Raw genomic sequence first — 23596 nt, 5'->3', positions numbered from 1 at the left:
CCCTGGTGGTGCAGTGGTTAAGAATCCGCCTACCAATGCAGGGGACACGGGTTCAAGCCCTGGTCCAGAAAGATCCCACATGCCACAGAGCAACTAAGCCCGTGCACCACAACTACTGAGCCTGCGCTCTAGAGCCCACAAGCCACAACTACTGAGCCCGAGTGCCACAACTACTGAAGCCCGTGCACCTAGAGCCCGGGCTCTGCAACAAGAGAAGCCACCACAATGAGAAGCCCATGCACCACAACAAAGAGTAGCCCCCGCTCACTGCAACTAGAGAGAACCCACGCGCAGCAACGAAGACCCAATGCAGCCAAAAATAAATAACAAATAAATAAATAAAAAAAGAAAACTTTTTGAAATTTACTAAAAAATATATTTTTAGATTGAACAAATGGCTAATTCTACTGTTGCAAGATAATTAAAACACATCTTTAATACCTGAAATTGTCTCTATTCCTAAAACAAAACACCCAGTATTTTAGACCATATTTCAATTTTCACTCTAGTAAATAAATGCCATGATTAAAGTTGTAGTAACAAATATTACCTAAGAATTACTTTTGTTAAGTTGACTTTATGAAAACTTAAAATATGAGACACCCATCTCAGTTTAGAGAATTTTCTGAACGTATTTTGGAAAAAACTAAACACTTAATACATTTTTAATGCAAGCAAATGTTTAAAGGCAAATACCTGATCCAACTGTCTACTGAAACTCTTGTAAATATCTTGCTTGTTAACTTCAAATACAGCTTTCCCTTTATTAAATACAGCATACATGACAGTTCCTAAAGAGTACATATCACTGGCTGTTTCACAGCTCACAGAAAGTATGTATTCAGGAGCTAAATATTCAGGATTTGGAAGACACAATGATGGTAAATTTGGGTCCCATTCTTTACATGGAAACTTAGGCTATAAAAAAACAGAAAAAGGATTACATAGATTAAATAGTTAAATTAAAGCAAACCACTGTCAAGTAGTAACAATTTAGTTTTAAATTCATACTCAGTCATGCAAGTAAAAATGTCACCATCACTTTCAATTCTAAATTTCCCCAAATCCCAAAACTAGAAAGTGCATGGAACAAGTTAAGAGATAAGAATAAGAACTCTTATAACTTTGAGATTATTGGCGCTCTCTCCCAGAAGACAAATTATCACTACACTATACAATACATTATGAATATGGAAAGGTCTGGCCTATGTTTTCTGATACACAGGCTTCAAATTTATGAGTTCAAATAGATTATTGTTTGAAACCTTGTTCTTTCACCAACTAGCTATGTGATTTAGTTAACAGGTTCAAAGGGATATTGTAAGATAAACAAATGTATGGAAAACAGAGCCAGCACAGTGCCTGACACATAGTATGTACTCAACCAATACTAATTCTTTCTGCTTCCCTTAAAAATGTTTACTTAAATTAGAAATATATTTTAGGTCAAAGCATGGTTGTTAAAGGTAACAATTACATTGTAAAAATTTGAAATATTGCAGTGTTTTCCCAAGTATAAATAGGCAGGTTTCATAATCACTAAGTAACAGGTGCTTTTTAACCAGAAAGACTGGGTTTAAATCCTAGCTCTACCACTTACCACTTGCCTAAACTTAGGCAAATTATTTTATTCTATGAGTCTAGCTTACTCATCTGTATTATTCCCATACCTCACTGAGTCGTTGTGAGGATAATAAGTAAATACACAAAAAGTGTTCAGAAAAGCGCTTCAATAAATGTTACCCATTATTATCACTGCTATTGTTATCATGCTCTCTAACGAAGATTCTGTGATCCAATAAGCTGGGGAAACACTGCTAGAGATTCACAATGCTTGTTTGTGTATCTGACACTCTGAGGGAAAAAAATCTACTTAACCCAATAGTGCTCAAATTTGCTTAACTCTAGTACTTTCTTCTCAAGTAACATTACTGAGGAATTAATGAGCTAAATATTCATAGGTACAATGAACACTAGAAATTTTCTATAAAGCTATACATTTAAACATACCATTGTACCACATAGCCTGTTTCTACACATTTATCAGGCTTATAAATTCTCTAATCTATTCCAGATGCAATCACAAATTTCCAGAGCTTTAAAAAATGAGAAGAATAAAACCTTCATTACCTCTTGTTCAGAAGGATTGGTCGATGATATACAAAAATCAAAGCCCATTATTTTCCAGGCTCCACTTTTATTCAAAATTATATTTTCAGGTGTAACATTTCCATGAACCATTTTCACACTGCTATGCAAAAATGACAATCCTTCAGAAACCTGTAAATGGAAATAAAAGACATTTTTAATAAAAACTCCTTTCAATTACAATAAATGTCTTATAATAATCAAATTTGCTGCTTCTCCCAATAAAACAGGTTACAATTAAATTTCATAAATGCAAAAGTGTAGGTATTCTCAGTTGCCAGAGTATTCTAGGCATTAGCAAGAAAAACCCAATTGTAAAAACAGAGGACAGCTATTTATTAAGTTCCTTTCTATATGCATAAAAGCAAAAGAAAAGACAGTAATAAAAGCAGTTTGCTACCCAAATTTATTCAGTTCCTGAGTTTGAAAAGTGAGAGAATCTTTGGTTTCTTACTTAAAGACAGTAAATATCAAGAAATACCTTTGTCAATTTGATTCTAATTCTTAATATTTTTATATACTTATACTTCATATTGAAATTAAGTTTTTCTGAATAGCATTGTGCTCAGTTTTCAAACATTAACTGATGTTCACTCATTCTCACACTGGATTAATATTTGGTAATTTTATATTTGTGCCTGAGATTACCACAGAATTTGTTAAAAGTGAAAACTGGATTTGAAAGGGCCAACCGTACCAAGTATGCCAGTTCCTCAAAAACTTAAAAATAGAATTACCATAGAATCCAGCAATTCCACTTCTGGGTATATCCCAAGAAGAACTGAAAGCAGGGTCCTGAAGAGATATTTGTTCACCCATGTTCATAGCAGTATTACGATAAGCAAGAGGTGAAAGCAACCCAAGTGTCCATCAATGAATGAATGAATAAACATAATGTGGTAAATACATACAACAGAATATTATTCAGCCTTCAAATAGGAAAGAAATTCTGACACACGCTACCACATGGATGAACCTAAAGGATATTATGCTAACTGAAATAAACCAGTCACAAAAAGAAAAATACTGCATGATTCCACTTATATGAGTAGTCAAATTAATAGAGACAGAAAGTAGAATGATGGTTGCCAGGGGCTGGAAGGCATGAGAGGTGGGGTGTGGGGAGTTATTGTTTAATGGGTACAGCTTAAATTTTGCAAGGTGAAAAGAGTTCTGGAGATGGATGGAAGTGATGGTTGCACAAGAATGTGAATGTACTTAAACTGTACACTTAAAAACGGCTAAGATGGCAAATTTTATGTTATGTGTATTTTACCACAATTAGAAAATATATACTGTTAAGAGAATAAGATAAGCCACAGACTAAGAGAGAATATTTTTAAGTCGTGTATCTGACAAAGAACTTGTGTCCACAATATATAAAGAAATCTCAAAACTCAATAACAGAAAACAAACAACCCATTTAAACAATAAGCAAAAGATCTGAACAGACATGTCAACAAAAAAGACACTCAGATGGCAAGGAAGCATATAAAAAGGTGTTCAACATCATTATTCATTAAGGAAATGCAAATTAAAACTCCAGTGAGATACCACTGCACACATATTAGAATGGCTACAATTGAGGGAATTCCCTGGCGGTCCAGTGGTTAGGACTCCATGCTTTCACTGCCGAGGGCCTGGGTTCAATCCCTGGTCAGGGAACTAAGATCCCACGAAAAAAAAGAATGGTTACAATTGAAAGGGCCAACCATACCAAATTTTGCAAAGATGTGAAAAAAATGTAACTTTTATACACTGCAATGGGAATGTAAAATGGTACTATCATTTGGAAAACAGTTTTTCAGTTTCTTAAAAAATGAAATATACACATACCATTTGATCCAGCCATTCCACTCCTAGGTAATTAACCAAGAGAAATGAAAGCATATGTCCATACAAAAACTTGTATATGAATGTTCATAGCAGCTTTATTTGCAATAGCCCAAAATTGGAAACAACCCAAATGATCATCAACAGGTGAATGGATGAGCAAACTATGATATACTACTCAGTAATCAAAGAAGTATTGATATGCACAACTATATGAGTGAATACCAAAATAATCAGATTGATTGAAAGAAGCCAAGCCAGAAAAAGAGTACATATTGTATGATTTCATTTACAAAATTCTAAAAATACAAACTGATTTAGTGACAGAAAGTAGTCAGTGGCTTCCTGGGGTGAGAGACAGAAGACAGCAAGGAGCAGGAGGGGAGGACCACAATGTATGAGGAAACTTTGGAAGGTCCATATGTAAACTGTTTTGATTGTAGTGACGGTTCCACCTACAAACTTAAAAAACTGTATATTTGAAACATGTGAAGTTTATTGTATGCCAATTAATTATACCTTAACAATACTGTTAAAAATAATGAATAAAATGATCTCTGGCCCCCCAAAACAAAGAATCTACTGTATAAATTCACTCTATAAAGCCGAAGATATTTTGGTAAGCAGGGGAAGGAAAATCAGAAAAAGTGGATGGACTTACGGATGCACTGTGAAGGTTTAAAATTGAAAAACGTTAAAAAGGAACCACCACATCCACCAGTCAACAAGTGCTGTTCTCCAAAGGTTACTAACGTTACGTTTCATACATTAAAAAGATAATTTAAGCCTAACAATAAACTGTAGAAAAATTCTAGAACATAGAAATAATTTTTAAATGACTGAAAAGATCTAAAGGTTTACATAAAGCAGTTTATACAGCTGAATTTGAAATGGCTAAAAACAATTTTGAAGGAAAATATTCCATCCACATGATGAATAAAAATACATACCTGAAGCAAACCATATTTAGTTTCTACATCATAAAGTTTATAATCCTTAATGTCTGGAGATACAGGGGAAGGTAGATTTTCCCAGTTACCCAGAACATTGGCTAAGCTGGCAAAAACTGGTTCCGTACAAAATGCCAAGCAATCCCTGTTTTAAAAAAGAAAAATATTAGTGGTCTTATTTAACTATCAAAAAGAAGGTGGACAATTTTAGATTTATTTTCAGCATTCATATAACACACTTAGGCCAACAAAGCAAAGTCAGGAAGCTTTGTATATGAATTACGCTGGATAAATCATTTAGTCTTTTAAGTGTTATAACAGCTGTGATACATTTTTTAAATTTAAAAAGTCAGGAAATAAACGTTGTATCAACTGTGCTTTTTGAATGATTGATATTCTTTATGGAAAACCAATGAATTAATTTAACATACTGTTACATTATACCTATGACATTACCCTTATTTCTAAGGCTCTAAATCTCAGAATATGCTCAAAGGAACCTGTAGATTTCCCACAGACACCTCTGGAGCAATGAGTCAGGAAGAGGGACAGGGCATAGATCCAGCTCCCACAGGACGGTCACTTTTTTTTTTCACTGCTAAGAGCAAACACCTGGGTGAGGGAGGGGTCCTGAATTACGTCCCTTGGGACCTTTGTGAGCTGTTGGAACCCTGGGAGGGCACATCATTTTTGCATCTCTAGGACTGTCTTTTGCTCCTGGAAACAATGTGAAAACCCTTTTGTTCTTGCTTTGGGAAACATGGCATCCTGTGGTGTCTTCTAGGGCAGGGGTCCCCAACCCTCAGGCCGTAGTGGTCCGCCGCCTGTTAGGAACCAGGCTGCACAGCAGGCGGTGAGCAGCGGGCCAGGGAGCGAAGCTTCATCTGCTGATCCCCATCGCTCACATTACCTCCTGAACCATCCCCCACCCCCGTCCATGGAAAAACTGTCTTCCACGAAACCAGTCCCTGGTGCCAAAAAGGTTGGGGACCACTGTCCTAGGGTACTTTGCAAGCCCTGATGTCCACTTGTCCTACACAGCACATTGCCAGGACAGGCATGCCACGTGTGTGCTTGGTGCGGGGGGCGGGGGGGGTATTCCTGTTTCTGGGTGGGTGAGTAGGAGTGACCGTGGAGCCCGTGTGCAGAGGATCAGCAGGGCTCCCCCAGGTTGCTGAGGGGCAGGACGTGCCAGGAGATGTGACATCCTGGCCAGAGCACGGCCACATGGACACACCTGGAGCTCAGGGAGCTCCCTGGCAGGAGGTCCATGTGGAAGATCTCAGGACTGGGCAGCCAGGTCCAGATGCCAGTGGGAGTGACTAGCCTGATGATTACTTCAATCTCAGAGCACCTTTGCTTTTATCTATTTTATGTATCATTTTTAATGGTGTCACAAGTTTCCAATTTTTAAAATTACTGTTTGATTTTTTTTTTTTTTTTGGCTGTGCCGCACGGCTTGCAGGATCTTAGTTCCCCAACCAGGGATCGAGCCGGGGCCCTCAGCATTAGAAACATTCAATAAGGCTTCAATAAGCCTTATAGAGTAATGACCAAGAGCTCAAGCTCTGAAGACAAATACCCAACTTCAAGTCCCAGCATCTCTATTCCTTGTTGGTGACTTTGGACACTTTGAGCCTCACTTTGCCCATTTGTAAACTCATGATAAAAGACCACCTTGAAAGGTTACTGTAAAGATCAAATGAGCAAATGCATATAAAATACATAGCATGTTGACTAAAATGTAAGCTCAATAAATGTTTACAATTGCTATTGTAATTACCAACTGTCTGAGATTCAAGTCCTAACATTTTGGACTTTGGCTTAGGCTCTGGCAATGAAGAACTACAAGGCAGTGCAGTAACAAAGCTATACCAAGCCTCTACACCTGGACAGTAACTGTTTAATGGCAAATATGCCTTTTGCTGTTCTGTCAGTAATACTTGAGTTACTTTTCTTTCACTTTGAACCCATTTTTCAAATGAAGCATATGCAGAAGTTCAATATGTATGAGCGGTAAAGACAGAGCTGCTTAGGTTGAAGAAGAAAGTTACACTGTCCTCCCTGCTCAGTTATCAATAAAGATGATGATCTTGATCTTGTTCTTGACTCCCACACTAAGCTCGTTAACACAGTGGACACAGACTTTCATTTGCTGAACTGCACTGGAGGAAAACTGCTCAAAACCCCCTTAGTCTTCTCTACAGTTTCCAATGATTCCCAGGACTCGTTTATTTTAGCAACTCTTATTTTTTTCCTTTTCTGTCTTGTCCCCAAAATCATCCTTGGTCATATCAATATTCATAAGATTATTCTTCAAGCTTGAAGGCCTTATTATCTTTCATGAATATTTATTTCCATCATCATTACAAACAGTTACACACCAGAAGGGCTAAATCCTCTCTCAAGGACCACCTCCCCCAGCCACAGCTGTTTACTAGCCATTCATCTCCTACCCTTTTACTACCACCACCTAACCTAGCTTCCCAGTATCTTTATTCAACAAATTTGAAGTATTCAGTTCTGACTACACTTTATTCCTGTCTTTCTCCCTACTACCTCAACAATAAACTATTGCCCTTACTACCCTTTACTGGGCAAACCCTTATTAACCCTGTAGGTGCCATCACAGGTTTCTTTTACTCTCTTGCTTATGTCGTAAGCTGAAGGAAAAAATAGAAAACCCAAGTCTCTGTAGACTCATAGCCTAAAGATACATAGTATACTTTATTTAACCTTTCTCTTTTTATTTTTCAAGAACATACCTTCATAGCCCTCTTACATTAACTCCTCATTCCATTAACTCCTTATTCCTTTACCTACCGCTCATCTATTATCCACGTTCTATCTTGAAAAAGTAAAGTTCATCGAACATGAATGGTCTCATTTCCCTACACTTTACTTCAGTATATTAGTGATTTGCAACTATCCTCCTGAAATTTCCTTTGAGTTCCTCCTATGGGACTTTATTCACATAATGATGTCTTCTCTGCTGGGTTCCTTTCTAGCTTCCAAACTGCCATCCTACTGAAATTACTGAGTATCACTAACAACCTCTCACTAGTCAAATGCAATGGGTTCTTCTCAGTCCTTATTTCCTTTTTATTCGGTGGTCCCCAGTGTTAGAGAGTCCTTTCTTCCCTCCTTTGGCTTCCATAACATGTTGCCAATTTTTCTCCTGTCATACGACGTGATCCTTCCAATTTCTCTTGCTGGCTCTTCTTTCCCCTCTACATTTCAAGTTCTGTCCTCACTACTCTGCTCTTTTGACTCATGCTCTTGAAATTCTTTTTTTTTCGTGGTTTTAATTACTGCCTATATTTTACTCACCCCCATATACATCACCACCTCTGAACTTTCACCTGGATTACTTTTCTTTTTACTTATTTATTAAAAAAATTGTTTTTGATGTAGACCACTTTTAAAGTCTTTATTGAATTTGCTACAATATTGCTTCTGTTTTGTTTTGGTTTTTTGGCCCTGAGGCATGTGGGATCTTAGCTCCCCAACCAGGGTTTGAACCCGCACCCCCAGCACTGGAAGGCAAAGTCTTAACCACTGGACTGCCAGGGAAGTCCCTGGATTATTTTCTATAGCACATTCTTTTGGATGATTCCAGTGTCACCTCCACATTATTAAGTCATTAAAAACCAGAGGTTATTTTTTTCCTTCCCTAAAGGGTTCCTATTTCTATCAATGCTACTGCAATTTTTACAACCTATCAATGAAAATGCCTTAAAGTAATCTTTGAATTATCTCTCTTCATGAACGCCAATAAAGCCCCAGTCCTATAATATTTAAATCACTATAAAAGAAGCTGAAGGGACAGAGAAAGATATAAAACACTGGCCTTTCTCCCTTCAAGAGACTTAAAATGTAATGATGAAATACAAGTTAGGGACTTCCCTGGTGGCACAGTGGTTAAAAATCCACCTGCCAATGCAGGAGACACAGGTTCGATCCCTGCTCCGGGAAGATCCCACATGCAGCGGAACAACAAAGTCCGTGCGCCACAACTACTGAGCTTGTGCTCTAGAGCCCGCGAGCCACAACTACTGAGCCCACGTGCCACAACTACTGAAGCCCACGCACCTAGAGCCAGTGCTCCGCAACAAGAGAAGCCGCCGCAATGAGAAGGCTGCACACCGCAACGAAGAGTAGCCCCCGCTTGCCGCAACTAGAGAAAGCCCACATGCAGCAATGAAGACCCAACGCAGCCAAAAATAAGTTAATTAATTAATTAATTTTAAAAAAATCCTACTTCATCCTCAGTCGGCTAAATATTGAGTTACCATATGATCCAGCAAGTTGGCTCCTAGGTTGTACACCCAAGGGAAATGAAAACATATGTCCACCCAAAAACTTGTACACAAATGTTCACAGCAGCAGTATTCATAAAAAGCAAAAAGGAGAAACAACTCAAATGCCCATCAACTGATGAACAGGTAAACAAAATATGCTATATTCATACAATGGAATATTAAAAAAAAAAAGAAAAAGAAATACAAGTTAAAATAACAAAGGTGGGTAGGTTCTGATAGGTGACACTGTAACTACTGATAGAAAACACTCTAGAGGAAATAGCACAAACAAGCATGGAGTCAGGAAAGCTCAGGACAAGTGTGACCAACAAAACTTAGTCCACTTTGAGATAGAGGGTTCATAATAGTGAGTGTTATGTAAGAAGACAACAACTATAGTCTTCTTCTGGGTTTATTTACACAAAGAAGGGCAGTAAAATATTATCATGATAAGAGACATAAAATAAGTATATTTTTGGGTAGGCACAGCATAGGCTCAGGAATCAGGGTGCCATAACTATGTGGCTTATGTAGTAGCAGCTCCAATCCTCAGTTCTTCTATATAGTTGTTGAGAATTAATGAGTTAAACAAATAAAAAATTTAGTACAGTTTTTCACATGGTAAATATTAGATTTTTTTCTTTTAGGTTGAAAGAAAAGATCTTGTGCCTTTAGGGGAAGTGAGTAAGTGACAGTGGGTTACTGAAGATTCTAAAGTAAGAACTATGTAGAAATCCAAAATATAAAATAGATAAAAGCCAAACTGTCCTGGTTGAAGGGAGATGGGAAGCCTGGGCCCCTGCCAGCTAGGTTCCTCCCCCTGCCTCTTCTTTCCCTATCCTTAAAATCCTAGGGTCCACAGAATGCACTGGCAAACCATTTGGTTAAGATCTGATTTAAGAGAGGGGAATACAGTCTGTAAGTAGGAAGGAAGGAATAAATTAGGGGTTATGAGTAATGTGGAAAAGATTTATATAGCTGGGTATCTAAAGGAGTTATTAATTAAAAGCACCAAGGCTTGAGGATCCAGTTAAGATTACACAACATAAAGTCTGTTTTCTTGTCATTCTCAGCAACAGTTCCCAAGTTCACCTTGAGAAAAAGAGATAGTAGAGTAACTGAGGACTATGGACTGATATACTGCACATAGTAAAAGGTTAAACGTCTAGAACAGTACTACCTGGAATACACATAAAAATAGCCTCTGAATATTGAATCAATGAAAAGGGGGCAATGAATTCTAGCAAATTAACAAGAAAAATTACTTTCAGGCAGCGACTGTATTCTATACTTCTCTCGCATCTTCCATTTGGACTGCTGTAGTCTTGAACATAGAGTAAACAAATACAGACTCATGGCAAATGTGAAGAAAACTTTTATTAATGTTTCAAAAAGAGACATATACATAGAATATGCAAATAAATTTCAAAGAAGTAACTAATCCATAAGAACTCAACACTCAGTTGATAAGAACTTTTCACTGACAGTATACTGTATAGATTTCAAACATAAAGTTTGTTTTTAAAAAACTATTTGTTTAGGAAGTCTCTTATGTACGTTTTCATAAAAATTTACCTGGATTCTTCTAAAGGATGCTGGACAGTAAGAAGTCGAGGGTGTCGTAGTCGAGTTAACTGTTGGACTCCTCGTTTTAGAGAATCGATGATTTGATCCTTTTCAAATTTTTGATATTTGTCAATCAGCTTTTTATCAAAGACAAAAACAGCTACTTCCTAATGAAAGAAATGTGTAACTAATTAATCAAGAGTATATAAAAGCAATAAAATTTTATTTGAGTGTCACAACAGTCTACAAATAGAAATAACTAAAAACTAATGGTGCATTTTAGCACCATTGTAATACTTTTCTGATATTAAAAAGTTGGTCTCTTCATAAGTACTAAATTTAAATATTTTTAGAGTTATGAGACTAAGAACCCTCATCTAAGGAGAACATCGGAAAATCTCCATCTTTGAACTCTGGTATCAGAGATACACACAAACTGTGTGTAATGTGTTGTCCCCTATGTAGTAATATCTTATTTTACTGGAATTCAAATAAAAGTTAAAATGTTAAAAAATTCAAAATGCTTTTCATAGTGATAACCCTGGATTATACTACAAAATCTTGAAATGCTTTTTAAAAGAAACATCTTATATGTCAGGGAGTGCTTATTTATACAAAAACTCAATTTGTAAGCATCTTTTACATATGAATAACCCATACTCTTTCTCTCTCTCCTCTTGTTAAGGGCAGTAACTGGGAATGGTTACCAGCACGGTAAACTGCTCCCCTATCATCTCTCTGAGATCAGTCACAGCTTATTTTATACTACTAAAAGCACACAGCCTCCTTAACCACCTTCTCTCTTTCATTCTCTCTCAGTTGCACAAAGAAAACAGTTCCCATCCAGTTACCTAATCTTAACAAATCAGTCAAAAAATAGCCATATTGATAGGTGATATATTACAACTGTGTAATACATCAGTGATGCTGTTAGCTCTCCATCATAAATGCAAAGAAAACTGATAAAGTTGGAAGTAAAATTAGCAAAGAATCAATGCTAACCCTCCAAAATTCTATGGAAGATTCTGAATGACTCTTTCAGAGCTCTATGTCTCTTTCAAATGCTTTTAATTAAACCTACTACTACTCAACTATCTTTGAGTTGATACCAAGACAGTATCTTTCCATTTTATTGCTGTTCTCTTCTAATTATTTTTGCTACATTATGATTATTGCCTTCACAGGTTAGCCTGGCAACCTATTTACACAACGGAGATTCACTGCAGAAACCCAAATCAGTAAATTCCTCAAAACACAACTTGTTTTAAGTTGGAGCCTCCTTATACATATATAGATGAGTTAAGGATTTTAGAAGATTGAGCCTCTGAAAAGTTATAACGTAAAGGGACTATTTTAGTAACTCAAACTGAACACCCTATTCCCCAAGCATCTGTATACTTTTTAGGAATTATTCCACTCCTCAGAGCAACCCATGAGACAAGTTATTATCCTCACTTCACAGATGAGGACACTGTGGAAAAGATAAACATACTATCTAAGATCTCACAATTGGTAAGATGAAGAATCAATATTCAAACCCAGTCAGTCCAGCTCTAGGGGTCACTTTCTTAGCCAATACACCATTCTGTCTCCCCAGAAATAACAGGGCCAATAAATAAGACCCTGGTAAAACATGACATATGCCTTCAGTAAAACTATTTGAGTGAGAGCTTTAAATAGCACTCATATATATATTGCCTTCACAAGTTAACCTGGCATATACATATACACATACACGCACACACATACACACACAAACAAACACAAAATATTAGCTCTTTTGATCATTTTGAGACAGAACAAACAGGAGCTAAGAGCATTATGTAATATTAATTTGAACTAAAAACAAATGACCTACAAGTTCAAGTTCCCATCTCATTCATGCATACAATTTTATCTTAGTAAGTGTTCCATATTTTATAAATGCATCTAATAAATGTGTTTATTTTTTCAAGATGTTTTAAGTCTTTAAAAAAAGATTACATGAAGTAACTTCTGAGCTCCTACAGATTCACCACTCTAAAGGCAGAACACTACAGTTCATAAAGAAAAAGAAAAACACAACTCTCTCTGACATTCATTTATTGTTTTAGGTCAAAAATGAAAGATTCCTACATAGATCAGAACAGGTTATCAACTATCTTCAAAATATTTTCTTTGCTCGGGGCTTCCCTGGTGGCGCAGTGGTTGAGAGTCCGCCTGCCAATGCAGCGGACGCGGGTTCATGCCCCGGTCCGGGAAGATCCCACATGCCGCGGAGTGGCTAGGCCCGTGAGCCATGGCCGCTGAGCCTGCGCGTCCCAAGCCTGTGGTCCGCAATGGGAGAGGCCACAACAGTGAGAGGCCCGCTTACCGCAAAAAAAAAAAAAACAAACTTTCTTTGTTCGGATCAGTTAATTAAAATTAAACAATGTCAAAAAAGTAATGACTAATTAACTAACCTTTAGGCCTCATGCTGACTTCCTAAAAGAAAACTCTTAGCCTGCACCTTGAAACCTTTCAACAGAATAGACTATCATCTAATTTCTAAATTTGTCTTTCCTCTTACTTCACTATACTACCCCCTCTGCTAACACATATCACTTGTATAAAAATCCTATCTGTCTATACCTATATGTATATTACAAACTTCTTGAAGAAAGAAACCATGCCATAAGTGTCTCTGTACCCACCACAGGATCTTCACCTAAAAGATACTCAGATGTTCATTGCCTACTGATGGTCAATAAAGATAAGCAACTACTAGAAGCATTTCATTATCATGTTGAATTAAAACCGTTTTCAACTTTTCATTACGAAAATTTTCAAATATACAAAAAAAATGAGGTAGTGCAATCATCCAATATATCTTCCACTTAAGATTCAACAACTGTTAATGCTAATTAAAATGTGAGGCTCTTTTTGCAAAATTATAAATAATACCAAATATAAAATAATGTAAGCAACATTTGGCACTCTATTGTTTATTCACTTAATATTTTTTTAAATACATCGGCAAAGAGAGTTACCCATAAATAAAAAGTATTTTTTCTCAATAGCCTATCTTTAAACAAAAAAGGCTATGAAATAAATTATCTTTTCTAAAAATTAATATTTGTCATAATGGAGGCTGTCTTTTGATATAGACCTAATTTATAGTTTTTAAAAGCTACTTTGCTTACTATAACTACAAAGTTGGAACTCTCACTGAAAACAAGATAATTTAAGTAATAAAATCTGAGTTAGTATACACCAATGTGTCTAGGATTCCCTAATAACAATCATGAACTCCACTAACCTATTCCTCAGAGCCACCAGAGATGGTTTTTGAAACATAAACATTCCCTGAAATCCTTTATTTTATGGGCCTTTCAGGACTGGCTGGTGGTAACTCCAAGCATCATGTTCTTCATTTTTTTGTGTGATTTTGGAACAATGTTCCTTTCTCAAAACAATAAAACAAAATCTAAGTTTTTATTTAGATTAAGTTAAAAATAAGTTGAGATGACTGAGAGATAACAAGATATACTCCTTAAAATTACTAGATAGTCTATGATCATTTTTGATCTAAGCAACTTGACTAGCACATTCACCTTTGCACAATGGTTTCCTTTACGTTAAAGCTGTTAGTATTTTAGAATTTAACTATTTATAATAATTTAATTATGCCTCTGTCTACACAATATTAGCAAGCTTTACCCCATGAACACTGGCATCTAGAATAACATAATGTAAATTCTGTAATAAGGAAGGGACTGCGTCCAAGCCTACATGCAGTAGAGTGGATAAATATGAATAGGTAAATTTTTACTGCATAATTTTTAAAAATCGATCAATCTTTATTATCCTCATATGAATAGCAATTTAACTGGGGGTGTTACAAAGCTTATGAAGCAGGGCAAAAGAAATAGGCCAACAAGTATGACTTTTAAGGCAAAATAAGACTGAAGTTGCCTTATTTTTTTAAAAAAGAACTACTCCAAAACTGGATAAAAAAGATCGTAATAAATGTGGAACACTAGAAGACTCCTAATAAATGTTAAATCCATTTGAAGAGTAGTCACCTGGCAACACAGAATCTTGTGTCAAGATAAACAGAAATGCTTAATAAATAAATGCACGAATAGCCTGAGAACCAGGCAAAATTTTATATATAAACATACACACACGCGCACGTGTTTTTTAAAACATTTTCCCCCCAAATAAATCTCTTGGCTTGACATAGGAGAGTTGAAAGAGATTTCAAAATGTTGAGCTATTCTTCTACTTGAAAAGAAGTAAAAGTTATATATACAGGTGAGACAGAAACTATTTATGTAGTGCTTTTATTACAAATTACTTAAATATATTAGCAGCCTCTATAGTTATAGTATTCCTATCTAACAGATACGGTGATGGTATTTCAATTTTAAAGGACATATATATGAAGCAAACATTTCTCACTTATACATGCAGTTTGACCAAAAAAATTTCCCTTTAGTGACTTGTTTAAATAAAGTCTAATTAAAAATTAGAAAAGCTAATGAAATCCATTGCAGGGCATTTGTCTCAGAAATCTCTCTTAAATATTCTTTAAAAAGGAAATAAGGATACGTTTGACAAGAGTGTCTATGTTTATAAAACCATTTTAGTCCTAAATATGCTACTCTGGAGAAAGACTAAGTCAGTTTCAAAGCTATAAGAGAAATACAGCAGCATAAACTCTAAGCCCAGCAACTATCTACTAGGCATTACAAAAGTTCAAGAGGTAGGGGAGCAGGAAATATTTCACTGAATTTTCAAAAATTAAATAGCCCTTTTTAGTTCAAAAGACTAACTATGGAAAGGTTTGGGCAGAGATATGGAGATCTATAAGTGCTGGTGGATGTGTACATTGGCACAAACACTCTGGAAAGCTTTTTGGCACTGAACAGATACATACACTATTACCTAGCAATTCCATATCTAGGTAACGTCATATATGCCAACAGCACACAACAATGTTCACAGCAGTACTCTATATATCAATGAAAAGAAAAATTGCTATATTCAACTACATAGATGTATTTCATGAAAATAAATTTAAGAAAAGGGAGCCAAACACAAAAGTACATGCCATGGTTCCACCTAAACAAAATTCAAAAACTGGCAAGATTATTCCTAAGTGTCAAAGGACAGGAGAGCAGTTACCCCCGGAGAGAAGGGGCGGGGTGGGGGTAGGGGGAGGTAATAAATATGAAGAGACATGAATATTAGCAATGTTTTCTTGATATGGATGCTGGTTACACAGGTGTGTTCACTGTGAACATTCAAAAAGCTGCTCACTCATGATTTGTGCACTATTCCGTATGTGAGTTCTTAAAAATAAGTTTATATTTTAAAAATTAGACAACTTAAATTCCCTAAATGTCACCTTGAAATGTTTTATAGCATCTCTAGAAAGACATTCTAGAAAGAGTAATGGTTAAGAACTAAGAGCTGCTTCTAAATAAACACTCAAAAAGGAAACTAAATAGCACTTGAGCCTAAATAGTAGCTTCAAGTGCTAATAAGCTGTATTTAAAGATCTATCCATTTCAACATGTTTACATGTTGTATTTGGTTAAGTTTATCTAAATAATAACTTTAAAAAATCCTAACGGCTCATTTTATATATAAAACTGGCCTAAGAAATTTATTTTACTGCAAAAAATCAACTATACACTTGTCTTGAAGATTCTTAGAATTCTTAATTTCACTTTCATAAATTTTTCACTATGAGGTGTTTCTTCAATGAATGTCTTTCAAAAATAATAAAAAGCAACAGAAATTTATTTTTGGAACCATAAAGACAGAATAATAATACAGATGTCCAATCAGGTACAATGAAGGCACAAGTAACCAGGAGCAAGTAACTTTTTATTTACCAATTCTTTATCTTGCTGCATTCCAGGTTTCATAAATATGTACTTTTTCTCATCAGTTTTGTAGGTGCTATTATTACTACTCTTCTAAGAGGGCTTCAAACATTTAGGTTAAAAAGTTAAAAGTTGTGACTTCCCTGGTGGCGTAGTAGTTAAGAATCTGCCTGCCAATGCAGGGGACACGGGTTCGAGCCCTGGTCCAGGAAGATCCCACATGACGTGGAGCAACTAAGCCCATGTGCCACAACTACTGAGCCTGCGCTCTAGAGCCCAGGAGCCACAACTACTGAGCCCACGTGCCACACTACCAAAGCCCGTGCACCTAGAGCCCGTGCTCCGCCACAAGAGAAGCCACCGCAATGAGAAGCCAGCACACTACAAAGAAGAGTAGCCCCAGCTCATCGCAACTAGAGAAAGTCCGTGTGCAGCAACAAAGAGCCAATGCAGCCAAAAATAAATAAAAATAAATTTAAAAAAGTTAAAAGTTCTACATGATCTGAAAATTATAATTAATCATGTACTAATGTGAACTTGAAATAACCCTAGGAAAAAATACACAGATAATCTTTAAAGGGGTATGCAAACCCTAAAAATAATAATACAAGGATTCTTTTAACTTGGAAATACTGTTGTGTTTTTTTTTGTTGTTGTTGTTGGGTTTTTTTTTGGACAATGTGAAATTATGATACTTCTTTTGAAGATCATGTAAAAAAAGTGAAATGGGGGAAAAGAACAAGATTTAAACTTTAAATGCAATGGTTTAAATATCATGGTATTTATTTCACTGCCATGTAACAAAAGAAAACACTTTCATATTTTTAACTATTAAAACCAGGTATGAGAGCTTCCCTAGTGGTGCAGTGGTTAAGAATCCGCCTGCCAATGCGGGGGACACGGGTTCAAGCCCTGGTTGAGGAAGATCCCGCATGCCACAACTAAGCCCGCGCTCCCCAACTACTGAAGCCCGTGCGCCACAACTACTGAAGCCCATGTGACACAACTACTGAAGCCCATGCGCCTACAGCCCATGCTCCGCAACAAGAGAAGCCACCACAATGAGAAGCCCACACACTGCAATGAAGAGTAGCCCCACTCGCAGCAACTAGAGAAAGCCGGCGCACAGCAACGAACACCCAACACAGACAAAAATAAATAAATAAATAAATTTATTTAAAAAAAACAACAGGTATGAGAATCTCCTAGCCCAAAGTCTCTTACCCGATGTCTACCTCAAAGTCAAATTTAAGATCATATATTCTACTATAAAACACAACTACAATCAAGTACACTGTATGCTAAATCAAATAAAGCTGAGAGGGTAAGAAAGATGCCTTCAGTCTCAATGTCCCTTTAAGGGGGAAGAAAAGGACTAGCAGAGTATCCTTTTCCATTATTTTTCTCCCAGTTTCTCTAAAATCAGCACTGCCCAACAGAACTTTCAGTGATGATAGAAAGTTCTATATCTGCACTGTCCAATATGGTAATATGAGCCACATGTGGCTATGGAGCATTTGAAATGTTACTAGTCCAATAAAGAAACTGAATTTAATCTTATTAAATTTTAATTAATTGAAAAAGCCATATATAGCTTATGGCTACCATATTGTATTAAGTACAGCTCTAGATTATCTATTTTCTCTGATTCCCTTTTAATAAAAATGAAGCTATTGAAAAAAGAACTAAAACTTTTCAATTAAGGGAGAAATTCAAATGAGGCTTCAGTGCCAAGAGACTTAGCTATTCCTTAAGGAATTAGCCAGCAGTCCAGACAGGATACTCAGAGTTCTGACCCTCTGAGGTTTGAAAGAGGCAAAAGAAAATTCAAAATCCACAGAGAACAATGATATATTCTAAAACTACCTTTTTCCTCAAAGCAATAAATTTGGGGGAAAAAAGGAATACAGTTAAAGTTTCATAAGAGAACTCAGTTCTGGAAGTCAGCAGTTGAGAAATGCTGTATTAATGTGTAATATCTAATCAACTATCTATTATTTGTGCCTGGTTCTCATGTTCTATTAGCAACAACAGAAGCTCCAACATTGGAGGATTTCAGCATATGAACTAATGATATAAACACAAACACCTAGAACTCTTTTGGTTAAGGACAAAGACACTACTATGTTATCACGTCCTTAATAAACAACGCAAAATTTAGTAAATTTGGTGTTATTTCATTTTCCCTTTATATAATTGATTATAAAAGCAATTTGTGCTGGTGTTGGAGGTTGGTCATTTATATAACTTCATGACCTCATTCATAACTTTTTAAGTAGTCAATACTCAAGAAACCATTTATTTTTTGGATGAGCTCTTGGTGAAAGAGAAAACAATGTTCAAAAATGACCAATCAATATTTAAGATCAACTTTGGACTTAAAGACTTCTAACCAAATGGCAATAAAAACAAGATTTACAGGTCGGGTACAAACCACATACCAGCAATCTATTACAGAACCAAGATTCTTCCTTCATAAAAGGATAACCAAAGCCAATTCCGTCTATAATATACTTGTTTGGGAAATAAGCTGGTTTTGGAAAAGTCACAATGCATACTCACAATTGTACAATTTTGATAGTCATTGGAAAATATGTGTATTAAATCCCATGTCTTAAATTTGATATGTTTCACGTATAGGGAAAGTAAAAGCACTTTTGGAAACAGTGATTTTTCTTTTTTCTTTTTTGATTCTTCTTTTTAAAGAACATATTTCCACAAACATTTTAAACCTGGAGATTTTTCAATTCTTTAACAATTCCAACAGAAAGTTGTCAGTAAAATTTAACACTAACAATCCTCCACATTTCTAAGAACAGTCTGTTGGTCTCTTAAGTCAAATAAAAATAAAAATAAAAATACAACTCATTCAAACTACTCTTCACTAAAAGAACAGTTTTAAAATAATTTTTAAATCAATATACCCCCAAACATACTACTGATTATATGCCACAAATGTATCCCCTGATGGTAAAAACTATAGTGTTAATAAATATGAAAAAATATTATAGAAGTCTATTTTCTATAAGGCTATAGAATAAAAGAGGGAATAAGGATGCTTAAAAACAGAATGTTAGAAAAATTTAACTGAGTATTTTGTTATAACATATTGATAAAAATAAAAAGGAACAGGCAATTTTTATTCTAAAACACTTTGCTAAAAGGAGGAGATATGGGGATATATGTATATGTATAGCTGATTCACTTGGTTATAAAGCAGAAACTAACACACAGTTGTAAAGCAATTATACTCCAATAAAGATGTTAAAAAATAATTTAAAAAACCACTTTGCTAAATATTAAAATCTAATACACTCATTTGTGCAACTGATATGTTTGTTATTAAGTAAACAAAATTAAAGTACAAGATGAGATGACATATCAAACAATGTATTTGTAACCAGGAGATTCAAGGGCATGTTTAAAAGCATTTGTTTTTCTATGACTTCATTAGATGAAATGACAACTAAAGAACCCATTACTTTTAGGATTTCTTAACATAAAAATGCATACATGCACATTATGGTACTTATTAGCATGTGTGTTCTTTCCAACTGGACTCTAAACTAAAACTTACCTGCTTTGTTGACTTTTTTGTGCCATTAAAAATCTTCCAAGCTAGCCCACTGCCACCACTGGCAATGTGTCGACCAACATCGAATTCCCTAGTGACAGGATTTCCCATCACAGCACTAGTGACATCAGCTGTTACTTTTGTAACAGTACTCTTCAACTTATTAAGCATGGACTCCATGGCTGCAATTCTGGGTAGTTATAGTTACCTAGAAACATGGGATAGGAGAGCATAGATCATTTGTGTTTACTTCTTTAAGTATTTATTCATTATTTAGTCTGAAAGTTTAATATACCCCAAACAATGAGCAAAACAATCCTATAGAAACAAAAGCTATAGGTTAGTTTTGTCTTCAGAGAACCCAATATACTTAAATGCAAATTTAAGTCTAGGAACCGAACTGTGCTTCAACCTCAATTGTCACAGACCAATAAGAGAAAAGACATATTCACATTGACACTAACATGAATGTTGCTCAACTATATAACATGGTCCATATTATAAGACCCTTTAAGACTTAAAGTTGTGTAGAGGGTCTGAATCTTCACAGTAAAAGAAAAACTATAAAAAACCTGAAAGGCTCTAATGTTATACTAAACAATAAATTTGTATTTCATAAAAGTTTTGTCCACTATTAAAATAATCACTGTTGAACTATGAAGTCACTTAAGAATATTTTCTAAACAAAAAGCTAAAGGACAATAACACATGAACAAGCAATAGGTAATAAAATATTTTTCAGATTTTACACATTTCTGGTGACGATGGAGGAACAAACACTATATTTATGCTCCCTCCTCAACAACTGGAAACTGGACAAAATATATGAAACGTTTTCAGATATTGAACAGGCAGCACAAGCCATGTGATCCCAGTGAGAAAGCAAACAAAGTGAATTCTAGGGTTGCCCCAGCTTTCTGCCTAGAGGCACACTGCAAACCATGGAGTAGACAAAGAATCCCAAGCATAGTCTAACTGAATTAAGGAGTTGAGGAAAGAAATTGGAATTCAATGATGCTGAGATGGCTGGGACTTCTGAGATAGAATTTCAAAGAGAAGGGGGAAGAAGAGGAAAAAAAATTTTTTTAAGGCAAAAAAAGAGAAGGGAACAGTGCTGAAAAAGAGCTCCAGAAATTTGCAGGGGTCCCCCTGATGCTTTGTTGAATACTAAGATTCACATACATAGTGTGCAACTTCACCAGGTTGAAACAGAGCAGGACCCTATGGGGCCCTCTCAGGTACAAATACTTTCTGTGTACCCCGCCCCCATTTCTTGTTTGTAGGAAATAGGCTTCATTCAGCCCCCTTGACCTTCCCTGAGTTCCAAAGGGCAAAATCAAACAATTGTTTATCAGGGAACGGAGGGAATGCAGAAACAAAAGAGGAGCAGTCAAGAAACAATAACGCAGCCTCGGGGCAGGGTCCTGGTCCTCAAAGAATATACATAACAATACCTTTGAGTTCTTCTACAGGAACTAAGAGCCCCCCCACCACCAGGTAAAGGATTATAACTTCAGGTTGAGCATGAGATTCCTGGAACACTACCTTGTTACCTCACCATCAACCAAGCAGAAGAAAATCTGCACACAGTGGAAGATAAACTAGACTGATCCCCTCCCCAAATGATTCTCCCTTTAAAAACTTTCATAATCAAGCAGAATCTTTGGAGTTGGGTTTTTGGACACCAGTCTGCCATATCCTCAAGTTGCTGGCCTCCTGAATAAAGCACCTTTCCATTCTTACCAGCACTTGCCTCTCAAGTATTGGCTTTCAAGCAGCAAACAGCCAAACCGGAGTTCAGTAAGAAGGTCAGGTAAGGAACAACTAGCGAGCTGTGAGCTGAATAGTTACAGAGTTCATACAGGGCTGCAAATCTTTTAATTTTTCAAGCTAGAGTGGAGAGACCTCACTGATCACTAAAGGCATTCAGTAGAAACCCCAGAAGGACTATGCCTTGGTACAGAATAAACCATTCTTAAAGTATCCTAAACCCGCCCTAAGAAACTAAAAAGCTAGCCTCAAATGATCAAACTAATCATAGATTACTTAACTGCTTACCAGAATGAAACCCAATACTCATGAAATGGAGACAAAAATAATTTCAGATACTAAGCAATGTAACATTCACAATGTTCAGTATGCAATCAATAATTATCAGACATGCCAAGAAGAAGAAAATGTGATCATAACCAAGACCAAAATCAGTCAATAAAAACAGACTCCAAAATGAGCTTATAGAATTAGCAGCAAAGACATAAAAAACTATCATATGTCCAAGTGAGACAGAAAGGAAGAGGTCAGGGGACAACAGTTAAAAGAATGACACAGCCATTGAGGATATGACAAAAACTGGTTAGGCCAAAGATGGCAGAAGATCTGACTTCCCGTAGACCTTGAGCCTCATTATATGCTCACTGTAATACATTAGAATGATAAATGGCACACCCACAGGTGCCATGACAGTTCTGAGGCTGACCATAAAAGGCCAAAAAGTGAGTGGTGGCCTAGTTCCTGGAAATCCCTGTCCATTTCCCCAAATAGTTGAAATAATCCTCCCACTCATTAGCATAAGAAATTACCCAGCCCATAAAAATTAACAACTTCATATCCCAGGGCTGCTCTCACTTTCTGAGACAGTCTGCATTCTGCCAATTTTAATGTTTATCTCTCTAAATAAACCTGCTTTCATTTCACTTTGGCTGGCTCTTGAATTCTTTCCATACAGGAAGCCAAGGACCCTCACTTGGCAGCCTGTCCTGGGACTCACCAGAGACCTGAGACATGACTATTCTCTCGCTTCTCTCTTCTCCTGCAAAACAAGTATTTAGAGGAAAGCATGAACATAATAAAAGAAAATGGAATATTAAAAAAAAATAAAATGAACATTCTAGAGACAAAAATATCTCAAATAAAAAAACTCAGAGGATATAATTACCAGATTAGACAATGTAGGAAAAAAAGATCAGTGAAAACTGAAGATAGAGAAAAAGGCTGGGAAAAAAATAAATGAACAAAGTCTCAGTGACCTGTGGGACAATATCACAATCAAACATATATAACTGAATCTCAAAAATGAGGGGAAACGGGGAAAAATAATATTTGAAAAATAGCCAAAATTTTTCCAAATTTGATGAAAACTATATAGCACAAAGAAATTCAATAAACACAAAGCAGGATGAACACAAAGAAAACCATGCCTAAATATGTCATATCAAATAGCTGAAAATCAGTGATTAAGAGAAAACTCTTAAAAGTAGCCAGAGAAAATAGGCAAATTATATACAGAGGAAAAAAGATAAGAATATTCCCCAAACTTCTCATCAGAAACTATACAAGGCCAGGGAACAACTGAATAAGGTCTCAAAAGAG

The 23596-nt window shown here is 36.0% G+C and overlaps 1 protein-coding gene across 1 annotated transcript in view; it reads right to left on the bottom strand.

Annotated features, from left to right (window-relative positions):
* Positions 1-20407, bottom strand: part of SCYL2 (SCY1 like pseudokinase 2) — a gene marked incomplete at its 5' end in the record, with an annotated part of 42616 nt that extends 22209 nt beyond the window's left edge. Inside the window, 5 exons of the mRNA XM_079715633.1 lie at positions 697-918; positions 2131-2280; positions 4932-5076; positions 10808-10965; positions 20231-20407. Coding sequence (XP_079571759.1) covers positions 697-918; positions 2131-2280; positions 4932-5076; positions 10808-10965; positions 20231-20407 — 852 coding nt within the window. The remainder of the gene's footprint in view (positions 1-696; positions 919-2130; positions 2281-4931; positions 5077-10807; positions 10966-20230) is intronic.
* Between the last annotated feature and the right edge of the window lie 3189 nt (positions 20408-23596).

Source organism: Hyperoodon ampullatus (genome assembly GCF_949752795.1).
Source record: "Hyperoodon ampullatus genome assembly, chromosome: 11".
In the NCBI taxonomy this organism is placed as follows: domain Eukaryota; kingdom Metazoa; phylum Chordata; class Mammalia; order Artiodactyla; family Ziphiidae; genus Hyperoodon; species Hyperoodon ampullatus.
Note: the sequence above shows the minus strand (reverse complement) of the source record. Positions and strands in the feature narration are given on the sequence as shown.